This window comes from Salvia hispanica, chromosome 2 (genome assembly GCF_029641045.1).
Source record: "Salvia hispanica isolate PSC_SH4W2 chromosome 2, Shi_PSC_v1, whole genome shotgun sequence".
NCBI classification, from domain to species: domain Eukaryota; kingdom Viridiplantae; phylum Streptophyta; class Magnoliopsida; order Lamiales; family Lamiaceae; genus Salvia; species Salvia hispanica.
This window is the reverse complement of record NC_142693.1, coordinates 36,317,371-36,335,565: the sequence shown is the minus strand read 5'-3', so window position 1 is coordinate 36,335,565 and position 18,195 is coordinate 36,317,371. Positions and strand designations below refer to the sequence as shown.

The following is an 18,195-nucleotide window of genomic DNA, read 5'->3' as shown; positions in this document are numbered from 1 at the left end:
GCTAAAGGATGGTGAGCTCTAAGTTATAAAAAAGGAATGTGATAAAAAAAAAGAATTATTTGCCAGTAAATACGTGAACTTTTAACATTTTTTGTTATTTTCCCTAAACTTTATTTTTTTTAATACAACTGCATGAACTTTAAACTTTTCTGATTTTTCCCCTAAATTAAAAATCAAAGCTGATGTGGCATATTAAAACTTATGTGGCATATTACAACTATATTATTTTTATTTTATAAATTAAAAAAAATTGAAATTAAACTTCCATATCATCATTCTGCCATCTCATTTATCTCTCTCACTTCGTTCTTCCCAAATTTCATTTCAAATTTCTATAAATGAAAATGATTTTATAGCAATTCCAGTTGAAAAGAAACAATATTTCTATCACAATTTCTAAGCTTATCTATGAGGGTTTGGAAAGCAAGAAAGGCTGGAGTTCAAGAAAATATGAAGGGTCTCGGTGCCATTGTGGGAATCAATGGAGAAAACTGATGAATTATGCAAGGAGTAGCTTTTTATTCTTATTTTGGTTTTCATTTCATATCCATTTGAGTAAATGAAGGATTTGGATATGGTAAATGTGTGGGAAGAAAGAAGATGGCAAGAATAGATGAAAGAAGAGCAGGAGACAAAGAATAGGAGAGAGGATGTGAATCATGTGATAATATGGAATTTAATTTTATTTTTTTCAAATAGTAAAATAAAAATAATATAGTTTCAATTGCCATATAAGTTTTAATATGCCACATCAGCTTTGATTTTTAATTTAGGGGAAAAATCAGAAAAGTTTAAAGTTTATGCATTTATATTCAAAAAATAAAGTTTAGGAAAAATAACAAAAAATATTGAAAGTTCGTGTATTTATAGGCAAATAATCCTAAAAAGGGTTATTTGCCTGTAAAGTACTAGTATTTTAAATTGAAATTTACTAACCTATGTTGGAAAAGAATCAATCCTACTACTAGTGTATAAGTGAATCAACTTGAGCATTAAGTGTGTTAGAAATTTTTAAAATAAATTTTGCAAATTATTCTAAATTTCATGAGATAACAGTAGCTAAAATTATTCTAAATTAGTCAACTTGAATAGAGCCTTAAACATACTAGTATTAAAGATAACAGTAGCTAAAATGATCAACTTTGGTAGCTTGAGCAAAGTCCAACTGAAAAAATGAGCATAAATTTAAATAATTAAATACACATCCGGATAAAAATTTAAATACTAGATTACACATTGGCGAAGTTTACACAAGAACAATCACCAAAAAGAATAAACACCATGATTTCTCGAAAATAAATCAATTCTCAATAGTCAATACTCTTTTTTTTTTGGTATTATACAATACACTCTGGCAGAAGGAAAGAGCTAAGCGCCGTTCTTGTTCTGCCATGGCTTAAGCACACCTACTACGATGATCACCACAATAATGAGAAGGATCATGATTGCAATACACATCCATTTCCTCGAGTTCCTTTGCAAACTCTTGGCCTTCTGCAGGGCAGTATTCCCCGACTGCACGTGGTCTACTGCAGATGAAACCTGGGAGATCACAGTGAAGAAAGGATCCATTACGCTGAACTACACAAGTACAGTCGTTTGTTATCACTTGGAAGATTATTAGTTAAGGGTACCTGTGACTCTATGTTATCGAGCATGTCACCTTGAGCATCCACCAGAACTGCCATGTCTAGGAATATCTGCACAAGACAGTGCAATGCAACAATACTAACTCTTCAACGAGGATCGATTTAAATGATATCCAGAACTACCCTAAATGAAATAACTCCTCCAAAATGTCTACGTTGACAATGAAGTGTGTATGATGTATGTACATAAATTAATAGCCACAGCACTATACCTGTTGTAAATCAAGAAGCTTCTTCTCTAAGTCTCTAACTGCATCATGGCGCTCTTGAATTTCCGCAAGTGTGTCCATTACCTGCAAGTAAGATAATGTTAGCATGATTAATAAGTACTACTACCTCCGTCCCTGAAAGTTTGTCCCACTTTTCCATTTCCGTCCATCTCCCATAGTTTGTCCCATTTCACTTTTTACCATTTTTGGTAGTGGACCCCATATTCCACTAACTCATTCCTACTCACATTTTATTATAAAACTAATATATAAAAAGTAGGACCCACAATCCACTAACTTTTTCAACTCACTTTCCATTACATTTCTTAAAACCCGTGCCGGGTCAAGGTGGGACAATATTTGGGGGACGGAGGTAGTATAACTGAAAGAAATTAGCATGTGAGGATGTAGCCATTCAGGTCTGACGTGTTGGTTATCAGGTGTGAGTGTGTGCATGTGTTGTGTTTTACTCTATAAAGGTAAAGCTACACATTTTACTCAAATAATCAGAAAGATCCCCACCAACCTCATTTTTTTCTACATGCTGAAAAGTTTATGGAATGGATACAAGTATTGAGAAATGTATCTATATACAATGAAATAACAATACGATGCAACAAACAAATAGAAAATCGAGCAGAAGAAAACAGAAGACGAAAATTTTGAATCAGGAATATACCTGGCCTCGGCCTTGTTCTCGGATTGCATTCTGAAAAATTTGCTCGCTGTCTCCAGTCTCTATTAATTGATCAATTGTCTGGGATAGAAGTTTGAAAAATCAATAACATATTAATACATGAAAAAGTTTATGGAAATTATGGAACAACTGGCTTCACCTCTTCATCAGCCCGATTGCCAGTCACTAGAAGGAACACGACAGCCATCAAACCAGTTAATACAATTTAAGAAAGATGGTATACTAAAGAAAAAATATTTGTTTGTACACAAGCATCAAAACCTGTGAATACACGCCTCTCAACTACTTCACGGTACTCTTGATGTATATTCTCTCTTAAGGTCTGCAGAATACTTATAACAACATTAGATAAACAAAATTTAGAAAAAAATTTACAACATGCCAACATAACAGTGTGTCTGCTCTACCTGAAACTCAGACATTTTGTCTTTAAACCTCTTCTTCAACGCCCTGTATTCAAACATTAACCGATAAGAAATAAGATTTGACCGTTTCAATTACTAGTAGATAAAATTCATAAATCATAGACAGGTTAGAAAAAAGAACTGTCACTTGCAGAATGAAGAAGGAGCAAAATGATTGGGGACTGGAAGAATATTTAATCAAGTAGATACAACATTTGAATTTTGAAGATTTACCAACAAAATCCGATCAATACAAGTAATGCTAATAACAATTTAGTCAGTTAGTGTCTTCTCCCCTAACTGCATGGAAAGATTCTCCTATAATTTATAAGAAAAACTTCCTTTACGAATGGTACACACATGCATGATTTAAAGAGGCAATAAATATTGTTACCCAAAGAGTTTTAAGTTAAATTAGAAAATGGACACCAGGAGAGATACGGTAGTGCTTGTGCACTAGACAATAATTGAGTGCAAAGAAACTCCAGCATTTTCTATATTAGGTAAATACCAAACATTAATAATTAACATTAACATACTTGAGTAATCAACCTAAAGAATGATACTTAAATTATATCTAGATTGAACCGTGAAATTCAAACTTAATAAAGAATAGTTACTCTTGGTTGATGTTTTAACCGAAATCAGCATAAATTAAGTGAATGCACGAGGTAAACAAATTTAGAATGGCACATCAGTTACTTATGATAAACAATAGCCAGGATAGGAAAAAAGGAGTGCACAATTACACTGTTGTAGCTGTTCTTGATCTGTCTACGCCTGATCCTTTTCCGCATCCAGGCTTTTGTCTATTGGCTAAATTCTATAAAACACAGGAAAACATCAATCACCAGTACTAGAAAAATTCAGTATGTAAACCACAATGAGACATGCAACACATTTCTTTACCTCTTTGTCAAGTTCCTCAATTCTTAATTTAATTGTACGTGCAATTTTTCCTACTTCATCAACATCCTTCTCCATTCGCTTCTTGATTGCTACAGGGTTACAATTTTTAGTGATAAAGAAGCCAGGAGCACAAGAATAAACTAACAACCAAGGCGAAATAAAAGCTGATAAAATGCCCAACAAAGATGAAATTGATTAGAGAATTGAGCTGCTCATGTAGATAGAAATATTAAAGTCCTGGCACGTATACCAAGCAAACATAATGCTTGAGCTACAGTGCAAACCTAATCTGGTATGCCTGCAATATATTCTTGTCAAAATAGAGTACCTTTCATTGCAGCAGCCTTGGTGATAGCCTTTGATTCCTCATGAGCATCCTGCAGTTGAGGGATGATAAATATTATCAGAGTTCAGATAGATGATAACATAACCAGAATGTCCAAGCTTAGATAACCTTTACCAACACTTAACATGTCAAATAGGAAGATACAGCAGAATAAAATTGTACACATATTCAACTAATTTACAACAGTGAGACACCTAGCAATAGACCTGAGAAAATTCCATATGCATGCATCCACTCCTATGCAAATGAGGTAGGATTTGGGGTTCAGAATTTAGTCAAATTCTCAATGACTTGACTTCCACTCCATCCCCAAGAGATGATGAAGTCCACTAATGGTGTCAGGTATTTAGATATGAATTGAGAGCGATATATGAGTCTTATAAGAAATTAAACATTACTTTAAGTGCTAGAATAACTAAGGAAGGAGATTCTTCTATTTCAGGAAATGCACTTGAATGGAGCAGTTCGTACTGAAAACCAGGAGTGGCAAAAAAAGGGACAGATGAGTAGAACAGACACTAATGAAAGTCTCCTGGGAAAAATCTAAGCAATTACTACTCGGTCAAACTAGTCACACCATTATAATAGCAAATGTAATAAAGCTCCACTGACCTAGTAAAACAGAAAATCAGGTGGAATCAGGTATATAACTTCATGTGAGGATAGATAGTTATATTCATGGAATCTATGAAGTTGGATACGCCCAAGTCATGGGGAATTACTTTTGAGTTTATTTAACATGATAAGTTAATAAGATGAAGAGAAAACCAGAAACTAATCGAACTCTAAACATGACATCACAGCAATAACTTATATGGTTAAAACTTAAAATAAGAGTAAGAAGTAAAAAATGCTCGTATTTAAGTATAGTACTAACAAATAGATAGCCAAAAGCACCAAACATTGAACATCACAGCCACAGTTCATTACTTCATTAGAAGGAAAGTTTAAATATTTAATATTCTAGGCTGGAAATTGTGTAGGTCTACAAGCACTTTATCATTTTTTATATTTCTTGGATGTTATAAAAGATGAAAAGGAGATGAGAAATTCATCTTATTCTTAACAACATGAGTTCAATCTAGAAACAAGAAAAGAGAAATAGCAGCACAAACCTGAAGCTTTCTCAGTAGGGCATTGAGCTTTTCATATTGTTTCTCAATAACCTGAACCTGTCAAATTGTCAATTCACAATTAGATGCAACCAAAGCCCAAGTCTCAAATAAAATAAGTATAAACTCATTGATTATAATATCAGGTTTTTAGGTCATATAGTAATCAAGTAAAATGGAGTGTACTGACTCCTAATGATCCTCATCAAGCGCTATAGTGATTAGTAGTAGTCACCTGCTTAAAGAAATCTTCCAAGCCTAGGTCGCCTGTTTGTCGATCCGTTCCCATTCCCATTTCAATATCACCATTTCTATTTCCTTGATCCCGTGAGTTCACGAATGAATCCTGTAAAGATTACACAAGAAGAAGAAAACAGACAATTTCAGGATTACATTTTTACAAAGAAATGCAACATAAGCCACATTCAAGGTGCTAAAAGCATACTATATTTTTGAATTAGGGCGAGACACTTTAAACAAAAGCAAATCATGAAAAGAGATGGGTGTTACACTTTTACTAATAGTTTCAAGATCAGTGCTCTAGTTCCTGAGCAGATTAATGAAAAGTGTAAGAACTGTTGTAAGGAATTATCTCACAGGGATCAAATATTCTGAATTTGATTAGACAAGCAATTCTTGGTCACACTTCTTTTCCAGACTGTTAACCCTTGACTTGGTATATTTAGACACAAAGTTTTATAAATTCAAACATCTAAAAGTTATAACTATCATTTCCATTTTGTGTAAATGAGAACTAGAGTAAGCATGGACTGTGCACTTACGACTTAGGGTCTGTTATAACAAAAGGTTTCCTAGCTTTGGTTCATTTAGTTAAGTAACTCATTATTGAACCGAGAATCTAAACTAGTGTGTTTCTTCTCAAAGATGTTCCCCTATTCTATATTGGTTATAAAGAGGATCCCTGTAATAAATTGAGATTCCTAATCAAAATACTCATTGAACATGACAAACTCACAGCTACATGCCAAGTTGCCAACTATGCAAAAATAACATAGACACGTTTCTCCAAAAGGTTCCAGACACAAATTGAGGTCCCTTCTATTTATTTTTGTCAAATTTGAGTCCTCTTTCCCACAGACCACATTATCAGATCTCTGATAATATATTTGACATGATTTATTCCTTTCTAATGCATCGGAAAGGACAGAGTTTACCAATGAGATAGATCCAGATGATAATATATTAATACATGGCGACACTGCCACATACCATCATTGTGTTCATGGGGATGCAGTTATGGTCTAAGCTAGCCACATTAATTGTAATACTTTCTTAAGCATCTTTTGGTGAAAGCATGTGAAAATCACATTACCACTTCCTTCAATACAAGATAATACTTACATGATTCATAAACTGGGACAACTTTTATTTAGATAATTATTAGGTTTGATGAAAATGAAAGAACTAAAACCATATTAAGCCATCCACCAATTAGTCCAAAATCTCTGACGAATTGTGCAAGTATATAACTTAAATCATCAATTGCAGATATTTCTGCGTGTGTATAATAATTTGTCTGATTAGTCAAACTCGCAGTAAGTTCAATAGTTTGGTTACAAGCAACATAGAAATCTGATCTTATCCAGCAAGAAGTGATCAAGTTTTAACTTTGATAGTGATTTCTGTTTCTACCAGCACCTGTATGCTAAACAATTGGACAAAGATGGAGCTAAAGTTGTACACATTTGTAAGAATAGATTCGTTACACTCAAAACCGTTAGAACCATACAATGGAAAATAAATTCAATTTTACAGCTTCTCCCACTCATAAGCAATGCCAACTTTTTATGCCTCAAGTTTTCAACTAAAATCTGCAGCAATTTCATTCGTTTCATATTCAGCTGCTAAAAGCTACTGCATTGACATTGAAGATTTTCAAAGCCAGCAATTGCTTCAATTTTACCAATTGATAAACAAATCAATCAGCAATCAGACAATTGAGAAAAGGAGGGGAAACACTTACCGACGACAAAAGGTCATTCATTGTGAAGGCCGCAGGAATCTGGAGACGAAAGAGGAATAGATTGAACAAAAGATTTCCTTTCCTAGAGAAAAGACTCCTATCTCTGTGACTTCCTCCTTTTACTTCCTCTCTCTACTTCTTCCTTCTTTTGCTTTTGTGTTTGTAACTTTTTCAGAGAGAGACAGAGACAGCGAGGAGAGAGATAGAGAGATGGACTGTTTGGAATTGCTCGGATTTCAATTCCGATCCCTTTTATATTTTGATTTAGCTGGTGTTGGTAATATTTTACTCATTTTTTTTATTATAGTAATGTATAATAAAATTGGAAATAAAATGATATAGTAATATTTTATATTTGAACCAAATTATAAAATTGGTCTAATTTTAGAAATTTCTAAATAAAACACTTTAAATCAAAAGTAATTACAATTGGTATTTAGTGAAGATTTCTGAAATAATTTTGAAAGTGTTGACTGCACTTTATGAACCGAATTTCTAAACGTAGATAAAAAATGACAAAATCTTTGAAATATTCAGGAAAGAATTTATGATCTTTCAAAAAATTTGTAAATATATTCCTTAATATTAAATTTTCATTCTCAATTTATAATGGTAGGATTTTATGGTAAATATTCTTGTCTATGAAAACGCCAGCTTTATTATGTGAACCCTCAAATGTTTGCCTTGCACGAATTTGTTAGCCAATGATGGCTTGGCAGTTGGCATGTGACCTTTTTAAAAAATTTATGATTAAAATAAATAAATACTTTTTTTCTATGCTATAATATTTTATTATTTTAACATTTTTGTTTACATATATGTTTTACTTTTTAGTTATCTACTTTTATTTTAAAAGCATTATTTTTGTTAAAAAGTTGTTACTTGCATATATTTATATATTTCAGATGTATACACATTACATTTAATAATAATAAATATAATTAAGGTTAATTTTATTATTATATAAAAATCATGAACATGTTATTATCTAAAAATATATACTTCCTCCGTCCTATAGAAATAAACCATTTTTTTCGTCTGTTCCATAGAAATAGTCCATATCATTTATGACAAATTTTTTTTCTTCTCTTTTACTTTATCATTTAGTGCCCCACTGTTCACTACACAATTTCAACTACCTTTTCTTTTTTTCTCTTACTTTACCAGTTACACATTAAAACCCGTGTCAATCTTAAATGACCTATTTCTATAGGACGGAGTTAATAGGCTAGTAATAAAAAATATATCTAAATTATAATGCATAACTAGAAATCAAATTTTAATCATTACATTAAAAAATGAAAGAATGAAATAAAAAACACTTGTATCATTTAAAGATAACAATTAGATTACTTTAAGATTGTATTAGTTTATACGTGGGGTGTGAATTAAATCTAAAATTGACATTCGTGTTATCAATAAAATCGATCTGAAAATGACCTATTTATCCTATCTAATAATCACCTCTACATATGGATGGTCATTTTTAGTTATACATTAGGATTCGGTTATTTTTTAACACATGCAATTATAGTTTTAAAAAGTAGAAGGTGTATCTTTTAATTATTATCTACATATATATGTACATTATATTTTTAAGAAATTACAAATTTAGTACATGCAAACCTTAAATGTTAATTTTGAATTCAGAAATAGCAGTGAACTAGTAATCAATTTAAGAAAAAGTTGAAAATGACCTGAAAAGTGATTTACTATCATTTTCCACAGACTACTTTTTAGAGTTTAGACTTAAAAAGGTCTAAGAGCATCTCCAACCATTACACTAAACTCAAACCTATTTTAGCGTAAATATTACACTAAATATTGATTTTGCTCCAACCATTTACACTAAAACTCAAACCTAAAAGAATATTCCTCACCCATTAACTTTTTATACTTTTAATCACACCTATATATTTTATTTAAATTACACACTAACCCCATGACACTTTGTCAATATCTTAAATTAAATTAAATAAGTATAATATAAGATTTATTAATTAATATAACTAAATATGAAATCTATTATTTATTAAATAATAAATTATAAAATTCAAAAAAATTAAATATAATAAAAATACTATAAAAAAATATTTCAATGTACACATAAAATAACTAAAACTCAAAATTAAAATTCATTTAAAAATACCACAGGTACATAAACATACTATATACACATAAAATAACTAAAACTCAATGTTCAAAATTTGTATATTGTTCTCACAAATGGTCAACTAATACATTTCGAAGTTCAAGATGAGTACTTTTATTTTTTATTGCATCATATAAATAATTGATTCCATAGATTTATATGTACCGCTAAGTTATTAATCTATCTAATAATTTTTTGAAAAAATATTGATTCTATATGTTTATATGTACCGATAAGTTTTTAATCTATCTAATACTCACATTTTGATTCTATATTGAAAAGTAACGGCTCTTAAAATAATAGACTTTTTTTTTAATTATGTTGAATAATATAACAATAATATGGGCCAGCCCACTATTTAATAACTAATCAAATATAAATAAGATTGGATTAGGTTATTTTTTCAAGCTTCTTCTTCCTCGCGCCGCTGAAATGTCTCTGTAAGTTTTTCAATATCTGTATTTTAATTTTTCTATCTTCTCTTCTTCTATTTTGATAAATATGAATTGATTTGGACTTGAATGTAATAACTAAAACTATAAAAAGTGTTTTTGGTATACTTTTAGTGAAAACTTAAAGATAGGTATTTTTTCTTCAAAAACCTATAATGAGATTGGTTGGTTTTGCAGTACCATTGGAGGTATTTTTCTACTGCATTTTAGGTTTTCCAGTACTGTTGGAGATGATATAAGGTCATCTCTAACCATTTACACCAAACTCAAACCCATTTTTCCAGTTCTGTCACATCAAACAGTAATTAATACTCCAACCATTTACACAAAACTCAAAACCCAAAAGAATATTAATCTTTACTGCATATTTATTTAAATTACACGTTCACCCCACAACACTTTGTCAATATTTTTTTCCAATTATAATTAAATATTTGATACAATTATTTATAATAATATATTTATATTAAATATATCATGCATTCAATAAAATATACACTAACTTCAAATTATAATAACTAATACTCAATAAATTATTTAATAAATTATATAAAATATAATTTCACAAATCACACAAAATAAATAATTAATACTAATAATTTATATAAAATAAACTAAATATCAATTAAATTTTTGAAAATAAAACCGACCTAAAACAAATAAATATTATACATCATTACATTTATACATATAATTAATAATTAATTAGCCTATCTCCGATTCTCAAATCCAAAAATAAATACTCCACATATGTTTTATTGGAGGTGGTTTAATTAGCCCATGCCATTAAATATATTATAAACCTAATTTTTTTTGTCTCCCAAAGCCGCAATCGTCTTCTTCCCATCTCCTTCTTCCCCTTCTCTGATTTTTCGTTTTCTCTTCTCTGCATCTCAAAAATTCCATCACAACTTCTTCAACCATCTACAACTCTCCATAGTCGTTACTTCCATTCGAAAATACAAAGGATGAGGGAGCCAAGGGCAATTTCCAGGAACTTCAAAAAGTGAAATGCAGTAGCTACAGTGCTACTGCATCTTTGGCGTATCACTGTTCAAAAAACGCAAAAAAAGGACAATTTGGGATGCGATTTGCAGCATGGTTGGAGGTGTTTTCAACTGCAAATTTGGGTTTTTGGGAATGGTTGGAGATGCCCTAAGCCTTATTTTCTAGGGACCTAACTTGAAGTTCAATCTCTAATAAGAGCGTCTCCAGTGGCGCCCTCCCACTATGACTTCTCACAAAAACTTCCTGCCACGTCATCACTAGAACTTCCCATTGCACTAGGACTTCCCACTAGGACTTCCCGCAATAAAATTAAATTCACAATTAAAATTAAAATTTACGGAATTAAAATTCGACACGAATACGAACGGGGTAATGCGAATACTTCGTTGGTCCACTGAGTCAGTTTGTCCCCTTCACTTTCGACAATCATGTTGTGCAAAATGATACATGCGCACATGATGTCGCCGATGTTGGGAATATACCACTGTCGTGCCGGACCCTTCACCATCCCCCATCGACTCTGGAGCACACCAAATGCGCGCTCAACATCCTTGCGCGCTCCCTCCTGACGGCTCGCAAAGTAGGACTTCTTTGGTCCGATCGCATGCTTGAACGTCTTCACAAAGACGGGCCAGTTTGGGTATATCCCATCCACCAAATAGTATCCCATATTGTGCTGGTTGCCGTTCAACGCCATTGCACTGATCGTTGAACAGGGGCGACGACTGGAGGACGTTGAGGTCGTTGTTCGACCCGGCGACTCCAAAATAAGCATGTCATATCCACAGCCGGTAGTCAGCTACAGCTTCAAGGATCATCGTGGGATGCTTGGCTTTGAAGCCGGAAGTGGGTATCCCCTTCCAGGCGACGGGACAGTTCCTCCACTCCCAATGCATACAATCTATGCTGCCCAACATCCCAGGGAACCCGTGCACCGACCCGTGCATATTTATCAGCCGCTGGCAGTCTTCGGGGGAGCTCGGACGCCGAAGATACTGATCCCCGAATATCGATCTAACGCCCGCACAAAAATTCAGCAGAAACTCAACGGCTGAAGACTCGCCAATGTGGAGGTACTCGTCGAACATGTCGGCCGGGCCTCCGTACGCCAGTTGTCTGATTGCGGCAGTGCACTTCTGTAAGGGCGTGTGTCCGGATTTGCTAGCCGCATCCTCCCTGATCCTGAAAAACTCGTATCTTCTCTCTAAAGCACCCATGATATGCATAAACAACGGATGATGCATCCTAAAACGTCGTCGGAATAAGACATCCCCAAAATGCGGTTGCGGAGCAAAGTAGTCCTCATACAACCGAATATGTGCAGCAATGTGGTTCCGGGGTACATGACGTCGGCGATGGATCGGCCAAGGTATCGCCGCCGCCGCCTACTGCCGCCACTGCTGCCTCTACCGGAGCAATCGATCAATCGCCTCTTCCACAGCGAGATCCAATTCATTATCACTATCACTATCACTATCACTAGCGTCTTCGCCACCACCACCCGCACGACTACTCGCCATTCTAGATATACTTGAACATAGAGTTTAGAGAGAGAAACTTGTCAACACAAGTGGTGTGAATGAAATGAAGTTCAACGAGCCCTATTTATAGAGTTTTTTTTTTTTTTAAATAATTTAAAACTCGGACGTCCGACTGTCGCCACAGTGGCGGACGTCCGCCCGCCCGTGGGTCGGACGTCCGAGCCCATCCGACGGGCATATGGGACGGGCGTGTCCGCCCTTCGTCGCCACTACGGCGGACGTCCGGTCGGACATCGACGACGTCCTACCGCGACGTCCGCCATTGGAGACGCTCTAAAAAGTTACGTTTGGTACCCATAAATAATCAAACATAGTTAAATTATGGAGTACTTAGTAACTCTACTTTTATTCTATGCTCTGAGTATTAACTAGCATTCCGATCAAATCATTAAGAGAAATTGGATCATAATCAACTGCAGAGTTGGAATCGTTATTTTGGTACAATCTTTATGCATTCAATCATTCAAAACTGTGAATAAATTTCCCCATTGAATGTTGATAAGGAACAGAAAATTTGTTACATAACATAAGAAAACATGCAAATCCAAGATCGTCTCAAAAGAAAAGTAAATTAAACGCATCATATTTGATTCGAATCAAGGATAGAGGAAAGAATCGGTCTTACTGATACGGATACAAAGGAAGGAATTGCTACAAAAATCTCTCTAGAAATGTCACAGAACACAAGCTTAATATATCCATCACAACCTAGACCAGTTCGATGTAAGCCATAGGAGCATTATCCCCACGCCTCGGTAACGTCCTGATTATCCTAGTGTATCCTCCTTCTCTGTCCCCGTACCTCTCCCCGACCTCAGCAAATAAGGCGTGGACGATTTGCTTTTCGTAGACGAAGCCAAGGGCTTGTCGTCTCTTGTGCAGGGTGCCGTCCTTAGCCAGTGTGACCATCTTATCGACATACTTCCTCATTGCACTAGCCCTGGCTCGGGTGGTCTTTATGCGACCATACTTGAGAAGCTGGGTAGTCAAGCCTCGTAGAAGAGCCTTGCGCTGGTCGGGAGGCCGGTTGAGCTTGGGCACCTTCCTCCCGTGTCTCATGGCAAAGAATCGGCTACCATTGTCGACCGTGGGGAAGCAGTGCTCAAAGCTAAATGAATCTACAGTGTTTGGAAGAATTTTTTTTTTATGGGGACAGAGATCAAATCAACCTTATGTTACGTACAGTACAAAAGGGTTGAATTCCATCAACATATAATTACATCAAAGATAATGATAATAAGATAACATTTGGTAATAGCAAGATTTGCAATCATCATCATTCATCACCATAAAGGAGAAATAGGTAGAACTAACACTATGAAAGAGATGAGCTAAAACAAACATATTCTTATCAACTCATTCAACAGGCCAACAAAATCAAAGCATTTTCAGTAGAATCAATCCCTCAAAATTAGACTCTGATAAGCAAACTTTGACATTCTGCCTTTTTTTTGTTATCCTAAGCAACTATTTATCCACAAATAATTACTCCATTATCGAAGAAAATCACATTTTCCAATTCACTCATTTATTATCGAAGACAGTCACATTTTCGAATTCATTCATTTTCCTATCTGTATATCAGTTAAAAACGTTACCTTGAAATTATCCACCCGAAAACCCCTAATATACAAGTAAAATTGAGCAAATAGAAACCATCGCAAAATCACGGATAAAACAAAAAAGTCCAATTCCAATAATTGCATAAATTTATTGATAGTTTTTTTCTGGTACCTGGAGAAGAGAAGATGGGCAGCAGCGGAGCGAGACCTACAAAGGAGTTGAGCGGCCTTGGGGCAGACTTAGGGCGAGCGATTTTGAGGTTTGAAGGAGAGAAGCCGTTGGGAAAGCAGATAGAAGGAGGGGAGGGGAGGGCAGCACGTAGAGAAGAGAGGCTAAACGTTGAAGCAGACGCCATTGTTGGATATGTTGCTACTCCCCTGGTTTTGATTTTGGGTGGAAGATATGCCGCCAAGTTTATATGGATAATTCCACATTGCCCCCTTGTCTTTGGATTATTTTCATTTCTACGGACTTCGTATATTGGGATGACCTCAGGCCCTCAGCGAATTTTTACACATACCGTATGTGATTTGCAATTTGCAAATGTGAAGAAGAGTTTTTTAATATTTAAATTTATTTTATTAGGTTAGATAAAAATGTAGTACTACAAGAATATGGCAATAAAAATCGCCTACTCCACTTATTCTAATTACTACTCCCTCCGTCCCGGCTAAGATGACACATTCCTTAGCCAGTACGGGATTTTAGGAGTTATTGGTTAATGTGTTTAATTGGAGAGAGAAAAGGTGGGTGGAAGTATTAAAATAGAGAGAGAAAGAAAGATGAATATTTTAATAGCACTCCCAATGCTCTCCCTAAAAACTCCCTTATTTCTCCCTAACTCCTGCCACATCAGCGCCACATCAGAACCAAAATTTATCCCCAGTTTTTAGCCAACTTTTAGCCAACTGCTCCAATGGTTTCTCCCTTATTTCTCCCTAACTCAACATTTCATTTTTACATCATCATTTTTAATATTATTTAATTTTCACTACAAATGTGTTTAATAAATAGATTTATAAATGAACAATTCGTCGTTGTATTAATCATTGGAAAATATAATACAACGAGAAAAAAAAAAACTACAAATAAAAAACCATAAAAAACAAGGATTTAAAAAACTAAGAGGGAGGAGCGTCCGGCGAGAGGCCCATCTTGATCTCCATATTTTGGATGGTCGACCAGAGGGACTGCTTCTCTTCTGGGGTTCCGCCGCCGGTGAAGTACAGCGTGTACAACTGCGCCAGAGTGGCGGCATTGGAAGAGAACGTGGCTTGTTGTAAGAACGGGGATTCCGACGGGGCATCTGACGATGTGCCCTTCCCCTTCCGCCTCCCCTCCGCCTTCTTCGCTCCCACAGGGCGCTCGTGCGGACCATCCTCAGACAAGTCGATGGGGATCGCGCTGCCCTCACTCTCCGCACCGCTAAGTCGCGAGCGCACCGATTTCCCGTGCAGCGCGCTGTGCATCTCCGTCCGGAATTTGGGGAGATCCTTCAGCCTATCATAGATTTTCCAATACTTGAAGCCCTTCGACAAGAACTGGCCACTATACATCTGGATGGCCTCATCTCGGACCATGTGCTCGTTCTGGCCACTCGTCATGTTCGTCATCAAGTTAGAATATATACCGTTGAAATGGGCGCAGTCCCTCATGAGGCGCTCCCAATGCCGGCGGATCGCCTCACTGCCATGGTCCTTCATCGAGGCAGTCTTGTTGGTCGTGTACTTCTCCGTAACCTGCGCCCAGAACATGATCTCAGTCCGGTAGTTGCTGCGCACCGCATCTTGCGTCGTGTCCGCCCAGCAGTTGGCTATCAGCTCGGACTCTTCGAGAGTTTAAGTAGTCCTTGTCCGCTTCGGCTTCTCATCGGAAGCCGTATCAGTCGCAGCCGTCGACGTCGGCGCCTTCCCCTTCCCGCTCCTGGAAGGCGCTCGGCGGGCGTTTCTTCCACCTCGTAGTCGTCCGTGCTGAGTGTCGGATCCGTTGTGTACATCGCGGCCTGAGATTCTTCGTCGCCTGGGGTTGATCCAGGGGTGTCGAACAACGATGTGACTATCTGGGGGCGATACACATCGTCGGCTGGAGAGGGCATGCTGAGGGCAGACTGGAAGTACGGAGAAAGTCTGCGTGGCGTAGGAGTCTGCAATGGGGACGGACCCGCATATGGATATTGGCCGGGAGGAGAACCCATCGACAACAACGAGCTCAACCACTGCTCATTTGCTTCATCAGTGTTGGGAATTTGCGAACTCGACTCTTTGCCCTTACCCTTACTTTTTCGAGAATTTTTCCTACTAGAGCTCATAATTTTGAAGATTGAAGATTGAGATAAGAGATTGAAAAATTGAGAGAATTGTGTGTGATGAATGGAGGAGGAAGAGGAAGTATTTATAGTGGTGGAATTATAGATATAGCCGTTTTAAAAAAAAAAAAAATTATCGCCGAACATCGCCGAATCGCGCCCAGAGTGGGCGGCGATGATTCGGCGATGTTTCGGCGATGGATCGCCGGTTGGCGTTAATTCGGGAGGAATAACGCCGAGAATTCGCCGAAATCGTCCCATTGGCCGGTGAAAACTCGGCGATTTTCGGCGAAAAATCGCCGAGTTTAACGCCGAGCCCATTGGGAGTGCTCTAATAGATGTGGAAAAAAGTGGTTGTGTGTATTAATTGAAGAGAGAAAGTTTCCGAAAAAAGAAATGTGTCATCTTAGTTGGGACAAACAAAAAAGGAAAACGTGTCATCTTAAGTGGGACAGAGGGAGTACTTTCTACCCACGACAAAATAAAATGAATTCAACGTCACTTCTTAAAATTGCTCATATTTATAAAATTATTTTATTTTGTTATGAATGTGGAGTAGGAATGATTTAGGATTAGTGAAGTTGGTGACCCTTACCGAAAATATAGTAATACTCTCTTCGTCTTTAAAAACAAATACTTTTAAATTTAATGTAAAATTGAGAAAGTAAGAAAGATATAAAGAAAAGTATATTAGTGAAAAAGTTTTCATAGATATCGATAAGAAAATTTTCTTAAAATGAAAGAATTTCTATTTTTAGGCGACGCAAGAGTACTAAAAATTTAGTACTACTACTAATTAAAATTTTAAATGATAATGTAAATTTTTTTTGGAATAATTAAGTTAGTAATCCTGATTATGAATAAATTAACATTGATTTTTTAGGGCAAAACTAATTTGTAAATTGGATCCCATTCCCTCGAAAACTTTATCAGATTAACCTGAGTCCATTCCCGCCCTCCAACCTCCATTACGCCCATTCTCTCGCCTTATCCATGGTCAGATTTTAATCTCAGTCAACACACACACATATATGTATGTTTGTTTGTCAAATAGTAATACTTATTGAACTTCATTTGCTTAGCTTAATAGCTTGTTGCTTGGGAAACCAACGAAATGAGCGCGGGAAGTACTATTTTGTTGTATGATAGTGATAATTGTTGCTGATCATTACTCGTGACAGCAGTGATTAATCTTTTCCACTTGCTTGAGTGGTATATTAGCTGGATAAGTGTATAATACAAGCACAATTTGATGGACTGAATAAGTTAATGCTTGTTTGATCATGTGATTCCTTATTAAATATACTCGGTTTTAGATTCGAGTGTAGTCATTTTAGTTTCATTGTATTCTGTTGGATTTTAGTGATCGTGTATGTGGTTGGTTATACTGGGAGCTTTATGTATGTAGCATAAATCAACCAGCACCCCACTCCCCAGAGCCTGTTGCTCCTGAAGTTGATCGAGGTGGTAGGCCCTTCATTCCTGAGGATGAGAATGGCAATCACTTGATGCCTGCTCAAGAGCGTATGGAAGAATTGGGCCATCGCCTCTCAATCAATCAAACGGAATGAAAAAAGATAGTCAACAACACCATCCGTGCGGGGACTATTCAGCAAGTTGTTTAGGGAAGCATCTAGATACTTGGGCCTTGACCGTGCCTGTTCGAAAAGAGCTTTACCTTTCTTATCCATAGCCTAAGTTGGATTTCTGACAGTCCTTTATTCATTTTATTCATGTAGTAGCTCAAATCGTATCCTTTCCCCCAGGGTGTTTGATCGGGTGGATCTATATGCTCCGGGGTGGTGAGACGAGGTGTAGCGCAGTCTGGTCAGCGCATCTGTTTTGGGTACAGAGGGCATGACAA

The 18,195-nt window shown here is 36.1% G+C and overlaps 2 protein-coding genes across 2 annotated transcripts; both read right to left on the bottom strand.

Moving 5' to 3' along the window:
• Positions 1-1,208: 1,208 nt before the first annotated feature.
• On the bottom strand, positions 1,209-7,543 carry LOC125201056 (syntaxin-132-like). The gene is made up of 13 exons (XM_048098947.2): positions 7,311-7,543; positions 5,562-5,672; positions 5,330-5,386; positions 4,197-4,245; positions 3,869-3,957; positions 3,709-3,782; positions 2,963-3,005; positions 2,817-2,877; positions 2,695-2,720; positions 2,538-2,615; positions 1,862-1,942; positions 1,635-1,700; positions 1,209-1,542 (listed from the first exon to the last, which is right to left on the bottom strand). The coding sequence occupies exons 1-13, from the start codon at positions 7,329-7,331 to the stop codon at positions 1,369-1,371; spliced, it is 930 nt and encodes a 309-aa protein (XP_047954904.1). The 5' UTR covers positions 7,332-7,543; the 3' UTR covers positions 1,209-1,368.
• A 5,487-nt stretch (positions 7,544-13,030) lies between these two features.
• LOC125201059 (large ribosomal subunit protein bL17c) lies at positions 13,031-14,416 on the bottom strand. The gene is made up of 2 exons (XM_048098950.2): positions 14,198-14,416; positions 13,031-13,581 (listed from the first exon to the last, which is right to left on the bottom strand). Exons 1-2 carry the CDS (start codon positions 14,379-14,381, stop codon positions 13,172-13,174), a joined length of 594 nt encoding a protein of 197 aa, XP_047954907.1. The 5' UTR covers positions 14,382-14,416; the 3' UTR covers positions 13,031-13,171.
• Positions 14,417-18,195: the final 3,779 nt, after the last annotated feature.

Bases quoted from the DNA above. Each gene is read 5' to 3' on its own strand.
- LOC125201056 (XM_048098947.2), bottom strand. From the start codon at position 7,331: ATGAATGACCTTTTGTCGTCG. The intron at 5,387-5,561 runs GTGACTACTACT...ACAATTTGACAG, and splicing joins TGGAAGATTTCTTTAAGCAG to GTTCAGGTTATTGAGAAACA. The intron at 1,701-1,861 runs GTATAGTGCTGT...TGTCTTGTGCAG, and splicing joins AGCTTCTTGATTTACAACAG to ATATTCCTAGACATGGCAGT.
- LOC125201059 (XM_048098950.2), bottom strand. From the start codon at position 14,381: ATGGCGTCTGCTTCAACGTTTAGCCTCTCTTCTCTACGTGCTGCCCTC. The intron at 13,582-14,197 runs GTACCAGAAAAA...CAAACACTGTAG, and splicing joins GCCCATCTTCTCTTCTCCAG to ATTCATTTAGCTTTGAGCAC.